The following is a 19433-nucleotide window of genomic DNA, read 5'->3' on the forward strand; positions in this document are numbered from 1 at the left end:
AAAAATCCACACTCCGTCACTGTCATTTGCATTGTTTCTCGTGTTCAACAGCTGTTATTAGCGAGTGTGTCAAAAAGTGTGCTCGCTCTTTCGTACACACTAAATAATAATAGTTAAAAATGAGTCGAATGGTGCCGTGCCATTTCGTTGTGATTGTAAAAGCGCGCCACCGTAGGTACGTACGTGCATTTTTCAACGAAACTCGAACAAAATATTGCCAGACGGGTTTTCAAACTTTGACAAAGGATAAAACATTGGTGACATGTGGTGAAAATATTAATAATAATTTTTTTATTAAAAAAATTTTTACCGGACAGCCCATAACATTTTTTACTCCAAATGTGCTAAGGAATAGCTGGTTAAAGTTTTTCGGGTACGTACCGATACACCCTGTATATGAAAGACCACCAATCAGAATGATTGAAATAGAATGCTTGATAATGCTATTGCAGTAGCTGTTTTTGGTGATCAGCTGATCTGAACATCCTCTTCTCAACTCATTCTACTGCATATTCTTTCACTTTTACGTTTATCCATTCCCGTTTAATCCGTTTGTACAATTTCGGATATTGATCAAATAGATTGCACGTACATCAACCAGGAGTTATACTAATTTATAAGAAATTTCCTAAAACTTTATTCCGAAATTCCTTCGTCGCGCATTGTTTAGCATTACGGTCAATAGCAACATAAAATCATTTTGAACCATCCTGAAGGTATATTGCAATTTTATATGCCATTCAAAACGATTTAACTTGCAAAGCTGGTCCCAAGGTTTGACCTTCGCTGGAATTCGCAGATTTTTTTCAAAATTTTATCAATTTATCCGTGTCAATTTATTTTGGTTTCGCGAAGTTATTTGTAATGAATTCCAAGTGGACGTTAAACTTTTTAGGACCTGCACTTTTTACAAAAGTGAAGGTCAGTGTAACTCCTATGCATTTCAGATATACCTAGTGTCAATTTGATTGACAGAACATTATTATTATTTATTTACTAGCTCAAGTCCCCGGCGTTGCCCGGCTTTATACAGAGTATTTCGAAATCAAACGTAGAGAGTAATTTTCCTCTTATTTTGAAGGTCGAGTGTGCAAAATTTCATCAATTTCGGAATAAAACTGTAGATTTGTAATTGTTGGTCGGAGCAAGTATGGCATCCCTAATTGAATGTGGTACGTTTGACGCTTAAGGGAGGGGAAGGAGATGGTGAGAAGGCTATTCTGTGTTCTTTCACCAGGGTGATACTTAAAGTATCTACAACTCATATAATAATGTGGCAGACGATCATAAAAGTGTTCTGTAAATATTTTTGTGTGGGATGTATCTGCTTTTCCTACGTTTACTATGTATTTTTAAGGAGTCCGAAATTTTTAGTTATTTGTTTTATTTTGAATGTTTTTTGGCATACTGACAGCCGCGTGATTCTAGAATTAAATTTTCTTTAAAAAAGCGTAAAATATCACAAATTTATTACAGTGAAGTCTATTCAATGAGGATATCGAAGTCTATTGAATGAGGATATCAAAGTCTATTGAATGAGGATATCGAATTCTATTGAATGAGGATATCAAAGTCTATTGAATGAGGATATCGAATTCTATTGAATGAGGATATCAAAGTCTATTGAATGAGGATATCAAAGTCTATTGAATGAGGATATCAAAGTCTATTGAATGAGGATATCAAAGTCTATTGAATGAGGATATCAAAGTCTATTGAATGAGGATATAAAAGTCAATTGAATGAGGATATCAAAGTCTATTGAATGAGGATATCAAAGTCTATTGAATGAGGATATCAAAGTCTATTGAATGAGGATATCGAAGTCCATTGAATGAGGATATCGAACAAAATAAAATGAGAAACATTAATAAATGAACACTTTTTCACAATTTCAGAGTGGAAGATACTACCAGTATCGCCCTGGTGTAAGACCACCATTCAGAATTGAAACGTTGCTCCAAATGGCTTTAGCCGTGTTTAGTGACTAGATCTGAATAGCCAGGTACTTCCCCACCTTCCTCTTTCACTTCCCCACTTACCTTCAGCCTCACAACATCCCCCAATTGGGGATGCCATAGTCTCACTGGCTCCAGACGGGAGCAGTTGGGACTCTTGTGAGGTATTCACTATAAAAATAAAAAAAAACTTTAGTTTAGATATTTATTTATATGAACGAAATAGAGAACGCCGTACCTCGTGGCTTAGAAATTTACACAACTTATACAAGTGCAGTTCTGTTGTGTATCAAGGCACAGTCCGCAGGGATGATAGCCAACCTCCGATAGGACAGAGAACTGGAAATAGAAGATGAAATGTATCAAATTTATTGTAATTTTTTATGGTATTACTTTTGTATTATCTCCAAAAGTCATCTTTAGGGATGCTCTGGAGGGTAAATACTTATTTCCGGGAATGATTAGATGTGTCAAAATACTCCCGGGAACAAGTTTTATTCAATGCACCAAAAAACGTTTATTTCGTTTTTAATTTCGCAATGCGGTCTGACTAATTTATTGAAACTATCTGAGGTTTCCAAGGCCACTCAAATATGTATCATTTGGAATAAAAACCTACCATTTTACATAATACATTTATTTTACATTTCTCCTTGAGATCCGTGGAGTCATTTTTGTGAAATATATTAATAATATACTAAAAAAAAAAAAAATCAAACTAATCGAAACCGCAACCTCTGTTTCAGCAAGGTGACTGGTACTCGCTGTGAAATAATGAACGTCGTCTAGCCTCGTGCTAGTGCAGTCATAATTCTGTCTGAAATTATTATTGACGAACCTAAATAACTGACAATAAAAATGTATCAATGTTCCGCACAGCAGTTATAAAACTAATATATTTTTTTAATAAATCCACCAAACTTAACAACTTCGATGCAATGGGTGGTTATCTCTCCCACTGATTACAAATAACCAATATACATGCGCCATGCAAATATTTTCTGTAATTTTTTTACTTGCAAAGTAAACTTTTTTTTCTTCGCATAATTTTCTGGTAAATCAGTATTTTAAATTTTGAAATAACAAAAACGCAATACTAAGTTATACACGGTGTCCTTAAACTAGTAGTACAAACGGGAATCTGGTGAATCTACATCATAAAGAGAACCAAAACTAAACTTTTTTTAAACGTGATGTAGATTCGTACTTGTACCATTAGTTTCCGAACCCCATGTATAAATATGTATCCATTTTTCAGTGACATACTTGACAAAGCGGAAGATTTTTTTTTTGTACATTTTATGTAACTTTATGTATAAACAATATTCAAATAGCTTTGAATGATAACTTCAGAAAAAAAAAATTGTTTTATCAACTTTAACTAACCTGACGTTTCTTTCCTTCCAGACCTGGCCGTAACCGTCGAGGGTCAGATAGAGTTCTTCAACCGCAATGGCACGCGAGCGGGCATCGCCAGCCAGCAGTTCTCCGACCTGACAGCCCTGACCTACGACCCGGTCTACCAGACCCTCTACTTCTCCGACTCCCAGCACCAGAATGCCACCATTTTCAGCTTCCACCTGACTGAGAACAAGGACATTGAGCACCTGGTCAGTCGGAGCAACAGCAACAATGTCCAGGGCATTGCCTTTGACCCGGTGTCCGGACTGATCTTCTGGACAGACGGCAATAATAAGAGCATCTTTTGGGCATCCCTGGTGCCCGGGTCGGACGCCGAAGGAAAGGGGACTGTGCTCATTCAGATGGACGAGGAAGTTCCTCAGGGAATTGCCGTTGATAGCTGTCGAGGGTAAGATATATTTTTTTATTTAATTATTGAAGACCCTTGAAATAAAAACCTCTAAAGTACATATGATTTTTAATTTTATAGTTTTTTTAAATGTACATTCTATGTGTCCATGCAAAGGTTTTTTTTTTTAATATTTCAATTGAATCAGAAGTCACTCAAAATGTTGTTGAAAATAATATGGTATTTCTTCAAAATCAAAACGAATTTGTTTGAAAATAGCAATATATAGAGAGAAAGAGGTTATACGTGACGTTGTTGTTCTAGTATCTTCCGTCTTTTTCGTTTTCATATAAGACATGTGAGAAAGAGCGACGATCGTCGATGACGTACGCACAACCTTTCTCTGGAACTAGTTTTTTAGTCTACATGAATATGTTGGAAAACGCTGAAAAAATGTCCATTAGTTTACGTCTATTTATATGCTCTCATGAAAATAATTGACCTGTTACGTTTGAGGTTTTTATTCCATTTTCATGGGTTAATTTGTATGTTTGTCTTTTAAAAGATGCCTGAAGTTAAAAGTGGAAGTTGTGGATGATTTTGTGTACCCAGGAAGTATGTTTGCAAGAGACTTTAAAGGTGGCGACACATTACGCTATACACATCAAAGCGTTTTATAAACACCATATCGCTCTCTACACAATCCTATACAGACCTGTCACATTGGACAGGTGATGTGTTATAATTGTGGGCGTGCCGACCATGATACGCCCTGATCTGCTAGCCTGGCGATATTTGAAAATGATGAGACCCCCTCTCGGCTGTCAACTCTCAAGGTGTCAGATCCCATACAAAGAAATGATATTCCGCGGAGGTTCCCCATTTGACACAGTGTGACACCTCAACATATAATCTGAGGCCACTCCCAAATAAGCGTTGATGCGTATAGCGTAATGTGTCTTAGGCTTTATGCTGAATATGTCAATGATAGAACTGTAAATATAGGCAATTCAACTAATGATTAAATTGTTGGTTAATTTTCATACATTTAAGATTTTACGGTATTTGATTATGCAGTGATGTGATTTAAATTAAAATTAATATCTAAACTAATATGACATTCACAATGGCATATTTTTTATCCTTCCGAGATGCAAATCATTTTTGTTATATGTCCAAAGAAAATACATGCTTGATAGTTGAAATAACTTCATTTTTTTTCCGTAATATCCGACATAAAAAATTTTATAAATGGCTAACTTAACGTTTTTTTGTCTAAACTTCCAGATTTGAATATAAAGTGAGTTTTTTTATCTTTTTAATACTGTTTAGATGTATTTCTCACTAGACAGTAAGGGAAACAACGATTTCTATGAGACCATATGAGCTGTTTCCAAAAGCGAACCAATTAACTCTACGGGCAATAGAAAATGCATTCATTGTTACATTTTGTATGCGGTCTTAAACACTTCAATAGCTTCATTAGCATTCTAGAGCATTGTACTATAGCATATTGTGACGAACTTAAATAGCATCATTTAATAGCATTACTAAGAGCTACCTTTCATATCATTTATACCAACATATTTGAGTACATTGTATACCACTTTACACGTGATTGCTTTTATAACAAATGTTATAAATATCATAAATAAGTGACATAATTACATTACCGCACTTCAGTCGCGTTCTCACACTAACGGTATGTTTGCTATGAGACTTAAAAATAAACTGTTTACTAATCGTTATTCATTTTCAAAAAAAAAAATTTGCAAAAAAAAATTCACATGGAAAATGAGCAGTTTTGTAAGACTTTTGGTGGCTTAAAACACAATTTATTGTTCGGGTTACACAGATCACATATGGTATAATAGTCACAGAATAGTTTACACAATATAAATCACACTTTAAAATAACACTTATCGACTAGGCAAGGATTTATACAGGATCCTTGCGGGATAATACTTGGAACAACAAAGTAGTAGAATCTATTTGCGGCACAACTGATCGGAACTAGCCTAGGTTTGCTGATTACTGTCTCTCAAGCACAGTTAGCCAAGAAGAGGAGTGCGCCTTCAGCGAGTCTAGTAGTCTTAAAGTCGGTTGATCAGCAATGGTAGTAGATAGCTATTCTCAGAGGGCTGTGCGCGGCACGGGTAGCCAGCTGAGAGGGGGTACTAGCCAAGGCAAGCAGACAGGAGAACTGAATGGTGTAAGGGCGAGTTGCCGCTTACAAGGGTTTCATCCCGTGTCAGCAGCGTAAGGGATGGTCGGCCGCGTGAGGGGGATGCGTCGAAAATGTTTTGCGCATCTCGTCGCCTCAGTGTAGCGTGAGAGGGACAGCGCCATATGGGGAGAGAGAGATAGTATACTAGCAATAATATCCCGTACGCTACAGTTTAATTTGTTTTATTCATTTACTAGCTATACACCACGCGTTGCTGTAGCTAAGTCTATATGTGCAGATAGAGAAACAATAGCGCGCGTTGCTTTTAAATCCAACAGATGGCGCTGTTTAAAAAAAAGCATGTTTTTACCTGTCAGAGTTGACATCTATATAATTTAGGCATATAAAAACAAATGTGCATTCGAATGCAGTGTTATGTCAACATTTCAATGCAAACTTGAAGAATTTATTTGAAAATAATTGTCTACTGCACAAATCTAATAACCATATATATTATTGATACAGTACTTGAAGAATTCATTACCTATACATTTATTATCTATTTTTATTTCATTAACTTTTGTAATTAAGTCGATTTTAATTAAGTATTTTTTTTATTTTAGGATGATTTACTGGACCAATTTAAATATACAAAAACCCACCATCGAGAGGGCAACATTGGAAGGTACGGACAGAAGTGTTATTATAAAGGATGATCTCTTTATGCCCGTCGGCATTGCCGTGGACCAAGCTTCAAAGCGCATCTACTGGGCGGACGATAAGGAAGGAATCTATTACCGTCTTGAGAGCGCCGACTTAGACGGCACCCGTAGAAATGTCATTTACCATGGCACAAACCACCAACCTTACAATCTGGCCGTCACAAAGGATAGCATTTACTGGACGGATTGGATCTACAAGTCGGTATGGCAGCTTCCTTTAGACAAAACTAACGGCACAGAACCGATCGCTTTCAAAAGTTTTTCAGATAAATCTCCGATGGGTATCGTCTCCCGTGTAAACATATTGGAACAGATCGAAGGAATCCCAGAATGCAAAATACTAGAAGAAACTATTTTAAATAGGACTTCGTCTAGCGATGATGATCAGGACGTTGGTATCGTTTCTAATATTCATACCCCTTTGGCTTTGGCAAAGTTTTGCTTGAACGGGGGGAGCTTGAGACAGTCCAAGGAAGATGCCTTCAGCGGCAACAGAATATGCAACTGTCCACGAGGATTCGCTGGCACCCGCTGTGAAACAACCCTTTGCCACAATTACTGTATTTACGGATCTTGCTTGCTGAGCATCGACGGATTCCCTACCTGCAGGTTAACACACATTTACATACGCTTTACTTTCATTTTTACACTAGCCACATTATTACCCAAACGTTGGCAACATTTGCGGCCAAACTTACAGCTATTAATTGGCCGTGAGTGTTGCCAACATTTCAGGAAATAATAAAAGTTAGCAAGCGTATAAATTATTATTTATGGTAGGTACTTTGCGCTGCCATTTACTGACATACGTGGAAATGGAATAGCTGTTTCAGCCTTTAAGATACCCATAGTTAAATTACATAATAAGTTATCTTGTGTATTTTATATGTACATATCTTTAAATTAATGATTTCTATTATTTATTTTTGCAGATGTACCGCAGGCTACAAAGGAGACAGATGTCATGAGAATATTTGTGATTCATTCTGTTTACATGATGGAATTTGCAAAGTAAATGCAGAAAGTCAGGCAACTTGCATATGTCAAGAGGGATGGGCGGGAGAAAGATGTGAAGTGAGCGATGTGCTTCTCACAACTACAGCATGCAGGTTAATATAATCTTCATTTTCTTCTTATTGTTTTCTATTTATTTGTTTTGTTAACCCCTCAGGCCCAGACAAAATAATATCATATCATCAAAATATTCCCACTTGACATTCAATTTCAAATAGATTCACTGTTTTTGAAAGTATCCCACAGTGAAATACTGTTTTGAAAGCAGATGAAAGACTCTTTTAGATTGGACAATATTCAATCTAAAATATTAACATTTTGAACGAAAACACAACTAAGATTTTAAAGATATTTACCATTTTATACTTAACTAAAAAGCACGTTTAGTCGGCAAACCTTGACCATGTGAAGTATTTTAAATTATACCGGAGTGTCTACGGCAAACTTTTAAATGCAGAGAGAAAGCATGGTGTTATGCTTAAATTATATGTCTGACCATAATAGAAAGTCATTTAGTGACAGATATAGCACTACATGTCTTGAGTTGTGTCTACTTTACATAAATGCCTACAGCCTTACTATAAAACGTGATGTAAGTATTACGCGACGCGTAAGGTCAGAACAGTGAAAACTTGACTTCTTACCATGGCGTTTGTTCAGTTAAAACGGTCTGTGAAGTTGTACAATTCTGCCAAATGCTCTAAATTTAAATTATCCACTCGACAGTCGATCTACTTGGTGACTTAATCTGATCAGCGCGGGAATCGCATATGTGATCTGTCTGCGGCTATCCTCATACGCGGGCATTGCATATATGATCCATGAAGTTTCACTGAAACACATATAGGTAGTGTCAAAATATGCCATGTGAGGTAGATTGAAACGGCTAGCGTTGTAAAGGTTAAAGTTTTCCTCCCTAGAGCAGCAGTTTGCTTGCCTATCGAAAGATGTCATGATCAAGTATTACATAATATGTTAGTAATTAATTGTATATATTTTTAGTTGCTCAGAGCAAGAAGAAACTACAACCAACTCAGAAGTAATGCCCACATTAAATATAATCGTAGACAACAGTCTCACAGACTCTTCAAGCAGCGTTGACATGGAAGTCAAAACCGGAGATGAGATTCTTTTGGACTCGGAAAATCGCAGATCAGAAAACCTCGACTCTGAACGTCGCAACTTGACTTACCACCACGACCTGATGGACTCGAGGGGGGACCTGTTTGGAGAAGCAACATCACAACAATGCCTGGACTGGGATATGCGGGAACCGGTGGTGATGGGTCTCTCAGTCCTGTGCGTGATGCTTACAATAATGACGGGACTTTTGGTTACGAAAGTCGTTTCGCTGAGCAGACGGCCGAGGTAGTTATGATTTTTAATTTCTTAGTATTTGATCTTAGTCGGAGTATTTTCGCTTTGCAATAAAAGTCCAATTAAATGGAATATTTCTGAATGTATCCAATAACTAAAAACTGTTTTTGAAAGGTGATTAAATATGCTTTCAAATTTAATTATTAGAAATAAACATCATTTTCGAAATATTAAAATTTTGAATGCAAGCATAAAAAAGTTTTAAAAATGTCTCACTTTACATTGAACACCTTACTCACTGAACTAAAATTACTGATAATGAGAAAAAACACATCTTATTAGACAAATGTACATATTATAAACATTATGGTCACCTCTTTTTTTTTCCCTCTTGTATATAAAAATCACATTTTACTTTGTTGGAGATTAGCATGTACGAGCTAATCTCCGAAACCACCCAACCAATTTCAATGAAATTTTGTAAATCTGTATGGTTGGTTCCAAGCTTGAAAGATGATAGTTTTGAAAGTGATACGCTGAAATAGATCAAGCCATGATGCGTGCAGCGTAATGTGTCACCTACAATGCAGTGAACATTTTGCTGCTTACGCCAATAACCATTTTGTAAGATTTTTTTCTGGTTTATTGTACATTTATAGATTTTTATTTATGTTAATGATGTGTGCCTTTAATAGGATTGGAAGGCTGGGTGATTATCCCAAAACTGGATCACTCCTTTGTGGTAGCCAATTGATAAAACAGTAAGGAATTGCAATGTTTTGACGGGTTCAAAAAATTCGCTTTAAAACTAACTAACCATTACGCCGTTTTACCGCAGAGATTGACCGCCACAAAAATATGTCTTGACACACTCCTGGCTTCATTCACAGTCATACATCATCTCATACACACTCTTTTATTCTGATTCTTGACATGACCTGACTCAAGTGTTTGATTTATTTGAAGTCATGGCGTCTTCCTCTCCCTGACACCTTCTTAATAATTTTACCACATATATGTCTCATGGATCTCATTTCTACAGCATTCAGTTTTCTTTCACCCTTGCTCTGCTAGTTCCGTACCTCACGGCCATACGTAAGGGTTGGTATCAGCACACCATTATGGAAACCACCTCATTCAGTTCCCCGTTAATATACTTCCCTACATTCAATCTTCTTTCATTGTCCTTATCAGTCTTTCCGTCTCTTGTGAACGTGAATCCCAAATACACAAACTCATCCACTTGCTCCATCGTTCACAACTATTCCTTGAGATTTTTTTACGAAAACGGCGCTATATAAATTAGCCAAATATTATTATTTACATTGCACAGTGTTTACGCACTCTCTCTCTCTCTTTCAAACACCATGACTTTGGACTCGCCTACGTTTATCATTAAATCATTCTGCATACATACTTCATTCATCCTAGATACGAGCAACTCTAATTTAACTGCGATAACGCACTATAAAAAAAATGGTTATTTTTGTTTAAAAACTTTATCGAAGGAGATTGTTCGGTTTTGAATTCAGTCATTTGATTTAATTAATATCATACCTACAAATATTAATACAGAATCGTATGAACTGCTACTACTGTTTAAAGCCAATGAATCCAGCTAGTTTCCGTCCATCCCATATTTTTAAGGTTTATAAATTTATTTATTTTTTAATCGAGAAATTTATAATAATTTTAATTCATAAAAATCACCTATCAAAATTTGGGTAGTTATCATTTGAGTGGTTCAATAGATAGTGAATATGTCAATGGTTTAAAGCACAAAGGGTTTAAGGGTAAAGTGCACAATCCTCGGGAAGTGATTCTACACAATGGTATAAGTAAAAAATATGAACAACTTTTTTCGAAATTCCATTTACAAAAATATCCCCCATACAAAACAATTTATTTACCTAAAAACTAACTTTAAAAACTGGAATTTCTCCTCCTGAAGTTAGTGCACTTTACTCCGAACACCCTGTATAGTTCAAAATGTTCATTTTCGAATTTATTTTGTACTAAACAGACACATGTCGTAACTCCTAATATATGTTCATTTTTATTTCAATCTCAAAACTGAAATGTAAGACTTACTACACAATAAGTCAAACATTAATTTTTTCGAAGGAAGCAAACACTTTGGGGTGTGACATTATAATAATTAATTGAAAAAACACACTTTGTAATACACCACTTTTTATTTTGAATTAATAATGATGAAGCTTGAGATAAGCGAAACCCAGTTTGCTGTTATTATTGATTCAAAATAAAAAGTGGTGTATTACAAAGTGTGTTTTTTCAATTTATATCAAACATTAATTTTTCTCAAAACTAACTACATATCCTGGACTCACAATAAGTGTGCATATTTATAAAAATTAGATTGGTATTCTAAAATCTCTTGCCAATAACTTGAATCAACTAAGCAAAGCCTGTTCACACAATATTAGGCTGATAGCTTAGTTTAAATTTGACTCGTGGCTCGTCAACAGTGCGCTGAGAGTAATTTTCAATACAACCCTGTTGATGGGCATAGAAAGACAAACATATTTTGAATATCCTCACAGTTAAAACTTGTTGAACCGCAATTCAATAATAACAATTTGGCAAACAGGTCGATACCCTTCATAACGATTGTAATTATGACTGGCCCAGGGCCAATGCAATTATTTTGACATTGATTTAACAATGCCGTATCAATTGTCTTTTTATTGCATGCTTCCATAGTTAAGTTGTGCTTAACCTTATTTCTGACCCAGAAATATTAAAAGGTATTGTTCTCATTTCAAATATAAACCAGGGAAATGTTGATTTGTATACCAATGCTATCTACCTAAGTTTGCAATATGAATTTACATAATATGTAACTAAATTTGTTTTTCTGAAATGATTTTTTTTGTTTTACTCAAAATCAAATGCACCTAATTAAAAAAAGACAGGTTACGAATAAGTGATAATTGGATGACCTCAGGTACATATTGTGTATTAATGTCTAGTTGATATAAAGTAACATATACATTTTTCATGTTATAAAATAAATAATTTTAATGAGATATCATGTTTTTGCCCTACACATCGAGAAAAATTATAATGAGTTAATTGATAAGTAATAATAAAAGTCATTAAGATTATTTATTATTTTTACCAACACACTACTATGTATAACTATAACTCTTTTTTTTTCAACAATCATTATTTGAAATTGCCATTTTGTGAAAAATCGCCTCAAGGGAATACAAATCATTAAGTCAACTTTAAAATCTACAAAACTTTTTTTGTTTTCCCAAGCTTTTTCTCATAAACTATGAATTACGGAGAAATTTAACTGATTCCAATTCGATGCTTTTTAAATACAATAATTAATAACTTATTTGTATTTCCTTTTCAGAATAAGGAAGAGGATAATCGTCAACAAGAATGTAACACCTTTAACGTGCAGACCAAATCCCCCTCAGTGCGAAATAACCATTGAAAACTGCTGTAACATGAACATTTGTGAAACTGTGAGTTTGATAATCCTCGTATTATATTTTTATTACAAAATTTTTATGTTTACCTGAACAGAATGCCGACGGTAAAAAGAAATATGGGTTACATATATATTTGCATAATGTATTATGCAGAAACTAACAATGAAATGTGAAAACAATAAATTTATAAAAAAACTACAAAGATTTGCATAAATTGCTCAGTTTACTATGAAAACTTTATTTGTATGTTTTGGGAAAATATTCAGGCAATCGTTAAAACGTGTTTCATTTCTATTTTTATTTAAGTTTATTCGGGAAACATGTACAGTTTGATATACATTAATTTTATATTTAACGGTGATTGTAAAATAATCCCATTAAGTTCCATTTACAATAATTTTTGGTTAATGTTACAGATTAAGAAGCAAGTACATATTAAAAATTTAGTATTACATAGTCCATTGTACATATAAGTAAAAAATTAAAGAATTAATAATAGTTGTGATTAAAGAACATTATAAGGTTAACCACTTAATGCTAGGGTTTCTTAATAAAAAGTATTTAAAAAAATATAAAAACGAAATAAGAAGCTCAAAAACACGACCGATCTCAACTGTAGGCAAATTCAAACTTAGTAAAATACATCACTAACTTTCACAAGCGTTACTCCTGTTAGTTAAAAATAGAACGCTGCAAGTCGAAACCGGCGAAAGCCACTCGGGCTAGCAGAAATTGGAACGCATTTAGCGTGCGAGCGTGACTCGTTTAAAAGCATTAAGCGGTTAATTTGATTTCAAATATTTTAAGCGTACATTGGAAAATATCAATATTCCTTAGGGTATTGTAAGATTTGCAAAGATATTTGTGCGTAATTCAATTCGAAATGTTGTATATAAAATAAGGTATTTAATCTGGTATTGCGTTCAGGGCAACGAAATGCAATCCTTTCTTGCTGGTGAGTCAATAAGGCAGTTCACAATTTTATACAGAAACAATACGTCTTGTAATCTATTTTGGAAATGAATTTTTTTTTTGCATTTGATTATATTAGTTTTATCAACATTGTGCATGGTAATTACAGAAGTTTATTGTAAACTTAATTAAGATTTTTCAAAAATTTCAACAGCCAGAAGGTTATTTGCATTTTTCTTCCCGGAATGTTTGTTTTTGTAATTTTGAAGTTTTACACCGAAGTACTTATACAGTGTGTATTTTATGAATAGTTAAAAGTATGACAAATTTCACAGTGATTACTGATACATATTTACAAAATTAACTCATTCGCAATCTATCAACTCAAACAAGCTGAAGTACTTATACAGTGTGTATTTTATGAATAGTTAAAAGTATGACAAATTTCACAGTGATTACTGATACATATTTACAAAATTAACTCATTCGCAATCTATCAACTCAAACAAGCTGAAGTACTTATACAGTGTGTATTTTATGAATAGTTAAAAATATGACAAATTTCACAGTGATTACTGATATTTCCAAATTTTTTAAAGAGAATGCTTTGTTTGGTATTTTTATTTCTCATGGAAAAAAAATTAAATTTAAACATCTTTATATTGGTTTATTTTAGGGGTATTACGCCGTGTTGCGCTACCTCCTTCTTTAGACACATTTAGGATAGCATTACAATGTCCATTATCGGAGCAAATGTGTAAATACACGATTACACATCTGCCCAGATGATGGACACTGTAATGCTGTCCTAAACGTTGGTTAAAGATGGAGCTATTGCAACACGGCATAATACCCCAAAAATAAATCACTACAATACTTTTGGTCGTATAAAAATCTCTAACCTAACAGCTTTGCTTTGTTCCAAAAATTGAAAAAAATCTGGTCCTCAAAACATTGAAGATATTTGTGCCAATTATTAATATTTAAATTTTTATTACAGCCCTGCTTCGAGCCCCAGGGCTTCCGAGAGCAGCTACGGGACGGCGGCAAGAAGGAAGAGAAGAAGAACCTCCTCATGAACATCGAGAAGCAGGATGACACCTACTAGGGTGACTTCGGACGGCTCCTGCCCAGGACGTCGCCGGTTCCTCCCCATCGAAGAGCTATTCCTGCGGGATACGTGGCTGCGCCATCTTCTGGGTTATATTAACTCGAGGGCAGCCGCGTTCCATCGACTGACCACTTCACGAGACTTAGAACATATTAACAAATTGTAGATAATTATTAACAATTTATTCTTGCCGCGCCATTGTATACTTCTGGCTTGATTTTCAAGGTTCCTCGACAAAACGGAACAGTAACAAAACAGAACGTTGATTAAAAAAAATTACCTAATCTATTATTATATCATGTTCTGTTTTTTTTTACCGTTTCTTTTTTATCCGGTTACCGATTTTCAGCGATGCTATTTTCATTTTAATGTCGTGTTGTACTTCATCATTTTCATCCCTGTTTTCGACTCTATTTTTCATTGTCCCTACTTAGTTAGCTTGTGAACCTTTAATTTATTTCATAATTTCATTGCGTATATAGACGCACTGTTAAGTTCGATGAACCTCTTTAGAGGTCCACGATGAACTTAAAGAAATCAAAACATTTAATTAGAGTTAATTGAGTTATTTCTTTTTTTTTTTTTATCTGTCTGCCTGGAACCAGTGGGGCTACGGTACTCCCAATTGGGGAATGTTCTGAGGCTGATTTAAATTAGGTAGAGGTAATCTAACGCCATTTCAAGCAGAATTTCGAATACATAGTAAAACACAAGACAAATAAACAAACAAATTGTTATTTGAACTTTGATTCACAACCTCATCTCGTTAGTAAAGAAATTATTTAATATGTGCATTCAAGCTGAAATACCACACAACTCCGCAGTGGAAACTAGTTGCAATCAGTATAAGTTGTATTAATGCATGATACATTTAATTTTTACTCGTTAGATTAACTGAAAAGGCTAAATGCATTTTATCAATATTGGTTGCATAAATTTAATGGAAATACAATACAGGGAAAAAAACATGGCTATATCTTTTCCAAATTTTAATTTTTTTTTTTTTTTTTAACTAATTTGCCTTTTTTCTTGCTAATGTCTTCCAAATTGTTAGAAGAAATCCTGCAGTACTAGCTTCAAAAATCGTGCATTATTTTGATATATTTAATTTATTTATAAATACATAGACTCTAGTGCATTTGCAACAATAAAATTTGCCCCAATGAGGGGGTGGGTAAGACCTTGCATCTATTTTGGTGCAATTTAGTGCACAAGTGTACGCAAATGCAGAGAGTTTACGGTATTGTATACTACGGAGGATTGATGAGACCAAAATAACATTTGTCATTGTTAAGTTTGAATATATTTTTAAGTCATATAAAGAAGATGATTGTTGTATGTCTGCCTGTCATTATTTGTCCTGTGGCAGTCTAAAAAAAGGGTCTCAGAAATTTGCATTAGATATTTTGTCCAAAGAAATTTACCATCGGGGTAATTTTCCCAATTGTATTTACGTCAGCTTTTCTGTCCAAAGAAATTTACATTAGCTGTTTTGTCCAAAGATCTTTACATCAGATGTATTGTTCAAAAACATTTTCTTCAGCTATTTTGTACAAAGACATTTTGAATTAATATGAGTCGTCGACTTGCAAAACCAAATTTTTCAGAAATCTGTAAATGTTGCGAAAAACACTTTTAGGTACACTTTGAATATACCTTTTATGCTAAAAAAAATATTAATAATTAATTTATTTGTTTGTTTTCCAGAGCAGGTTTAGCAAGTGGAAGACTGATGTGCAATACACAATTTTTCTAATACATAAAATATTATGGGCTAAGAAATTTACATCAAACCATACATTTTCTAACAATACATAGTAATATGTATTGCTTTTACTTTTTTAGTACATTATCAATGATTTTTTTTAAATCCTTTAGTTGTAAGTAATTACATCATGTTTTCAATGGAATAATAATATCTTTGGACAAAATTTAAATTTGTCATATTTGTGAAAAGCCATTTGAAACTTTTCTGAGACCCTTGTTGTGAATATTGAATGAATCAGAGATGTTACCGAAACACGTCGGCTTTGAAAGCCTTTATTACTGTGGTTTAGTTAAAACAAAACAGAACTTTAAACACTTGGATAAAAGTTTAAATAATAATTGCTTAATTTACCATTTCTACACAATTTGTAATAAAAATGCACTAAATGCGTAATTTCTTTAATATTTTGTTTGGAAAAAATATACAAAAAAAGGAACTTATTTATGCAATAATATATGGCAATATTTGTTTTATCAAATTGATACACAAAAATAAAAATAAATTATTGCTGCCATTTGAATGTTATTATTATTACCATTATGTATATCTCGAGACTGGCCTAAAATAATAATCAATCCCTTTTTTACTGTATGTGGAATATCTCCTAAAAATATGAATAGATACTTTTAAATGGTGTGTTCTTAAATAGTTAAAAAAGTAAACCAAGTACTTAACTTCTTTTTTGGAGATATAATAATTTTTTTTAGAGGGGGTAAAATTTTGATAAACATTTAAAAATCATATCATTTTACAAATTTATCAACTTCTGGGCTTAATAAAAACAGGTGGTATGTAACTAAAAAAATATGTACGTTTGTATGCTTTATGTTCCTTATTAATTTTAGCATATTGTTTAAAAATCTCTTGTCACTTAAAAAAAAAAAAAATTAAATAGCAACGCTTTGATTTGAAAACATGGGGGCTACTTAAATTGCTTTTACAAAAGTGAACTTTATATAATGTCAGTTATAGATGACAAAATTTGCTTTTTCGTTAATCTTGACAAATTAATTTCCCATATTTTTTAATTTATTATTCACACTGTCTCATATTGGAAGTTTAATTTCGGGAAAAGCATTTTTCAAATTAATTTCACCTTTTGCAGGTGATATGAAAGAGCAGCTAGGATGATATAATTTTTTATTACTATTTAATTTTGTGTTCAATCAGTTTTGTTTATTAGTTTTTAAAATAATTCAGTTTTTTTAATGAATTTACCGTGCACAAATTAAATAAAAGGAAACATTTTATATACTGGGACATTATTAATGTAGTAAAAGGTACTTAACTGGTCAACCGTTTAGAATATTTTTGCAACAGCGGGTACAGGTGATAATTTCAATGTCACGGAAAATACACAATATTTTCCCCTCATTACAGGGAAGAAATTTGTATTTTCTCTCAATTTTATGGTAGAAATAGACGTTTTCTCGTGATTACAGGGAAAAACATATCTATTCCTTCTATTCATTGGGAAGATATATAGATAATTTCCTTCAATTACGGAAATGAAATGCGCATTTTCCCTGAATTACCGGAAGGAAACATCCATTTTCGAATACTTACAGGAGAGAATTGCTAATTTTATCATATTTGCAAGGAAGAAACATGCACTTTTCCACATTTATTCGTAAGAAATCTGTATTTTCTCTCAATTACAGGAAAGAAATGCTCATTTTCTAATACTTACAGGAAAGAGAAATACATTTTGAAATATTTTTGGGGAAGTACCATACTGTTTCTCATCATTACATGAAGATATACTTTGTTAATATTTCTTAGTTCTTATGATGTTTTTTTTTTAAGAAATTTGATTTCGGATTTTTGTGACTATACTAGTCCCAATGAGAGATTGTACATGGCGTCATTGTTCTAATATCTTGTCTTTTTGTTTTCTAACAAGACGCCTGAGAAGGAAAAGGACGAACGTCGATGACATCTGTAAGAGCTCTCACTCTGACTAGTTTATGAGTATTGTCCCCTGTTCCTTTCAAATGATTTATTTAATATCTTTTTTTAAAAGATCAGCAGCTAATCAAATGTTTTCTGGAGAAATATTTTTATTATTATAATAATAATTAGTGTAAGTTATGTTAGTTTAGGGAAACCAATGTGCTCTTTAGCGCTTCTAATCGTGGATTAATAATATCCACATGAGAAATGTGATATTATTTATTCTTTGTATAAAAACATATTGATAAGTTTTGTAAATTATAAATTTCAAGTGGAGTTAATAAATGGCTCAATGTGATTCATGAAATTTTATTCCGTTTAATTCCTTATTCCTTTCCGTAAATAGATACCAACACCAACAAGTTCAGATTTCAATGTCATAAAATGTCACACCCCGACTGTGATAATATATTTTATCTAATATAAACATCACGCCAAATGATTGTGACAAACAGAAAAACAAAAAAGAATTGAGGTTGACATACAAGCAACTAAAACAGTTTGCACTAATTTTTTATGATATATGTATATATATATACAGGGCCGCCCTGGGCACCAAATTGCCGAGGCACTGATAATACCTAACAGTCGCTCTTGAGATTATTTTTCATAAAAAAGGCGCTACACAAAAATACAAATATTTATTGTTATCAAGTTTCATTTGTAGAACGCGTGACAGCTGTTTCGCCCTCTGAAGGCATTATCATTTAGAGCTAATAATAATTACACAGTAGAACTTGTTTAAAACTAATCTGGTTTTTGTAAATTTAATAATAATATTATTTAAGATATAAAAGAAGAACCAAAAACATCAGAATATTATTGACTAGCTGACCTATACCTGGCGTTGCTCCACTTTTCTCTACTTTCTATATGAATAATATACATGTATTATACATATAAACCTTTCGGAAAAAAATCTCTGAATGATAGTAAACCCTATCAAAATCCATTGCGTAGTTTAGAAGAACTAAGCACACAAACAGAAAAACGTGGATAGCGACTTGGTTTTATACTATTTAAAGATTACAGTGATCACCTATTCCAGGCTTGGTTTTAACCTTTCCCTTACTGTGCTAAAAAAATACACGCGTTCCGGTGCTGTGTTGTCAATACACATCTCAAAATAAGCGATTTAATATCGGAAAAATATGAATATTCATAGCTAATCGATTATCTTTATTATATTTTATATCAAACGTGATAATAATTGTAATTTAATTGCTGAAAACATGAAAAAACCATCGGCAGATGCTAAAGAAACGTGCGAGAGATCCACATCTAACGACGGTTC

At 33.4% G+C, this 19433-nt stretch overlaps 1 protein-coding gene across 2 annotated transcripts in view; it reads left to right on the forward strand.

Moving 5' to 3' along the window:
• cue (Low-density lipoprotein receptor repeat domain-containing protein cueball) overlaps positions 1-18437 on the forward strand; it is a 49286-nt gene extending 30849 nt beyond the window's left edge. The window contains exons 2-8 of one of the 2 annotated variants that reach the window (XM_089633128.1): positions 3366-3768; positions 6499-7206; positions 7530-7706; positions 8614-8979; positions 9624-9689; positions 12314-12428; positions 14308-18437. In XM_089633128.1, coding sequence (XP_089489254.1) covers positions 3366-3768; positions 6499-7206; positions 7530-7706; positions 8614-8979; positions 9624-9689; positions 12314-12428; positions 14308-14415 — 1943 coding nt within the window. In that variant the 3' untranslated portion in view covers positions 14416-18437. The remainder of the gene's footprint in view (positions 1-3365; positions 3769-6498; positions 7207-7529; positions 7707-8613; positions 8980-9623; positions 9690-12313; positions 12429-14307) is intronic. The other variant, XM_089633129.1, reaches the window with a different exon arrangement.
• Positions 18438-19433: the final 996 nt, after the last annotated feature.

Source organism: Hesperophylax consimilis, chromosome 7 (assembly GCF_061612785.1).
Source record: "Hesperophylax consimilis isolate HC1 chromosome 7, BYU_Hcon_1.0, whole genome shotgun sequence".
Taxonomy (NCBI): domain Eukaryota; kingdom Metazoa; phylum Arthropoda; class Insecta; order Trichoptera; family Limnephilidae; genus Hesperophylax; species Hesperophylax consimilis.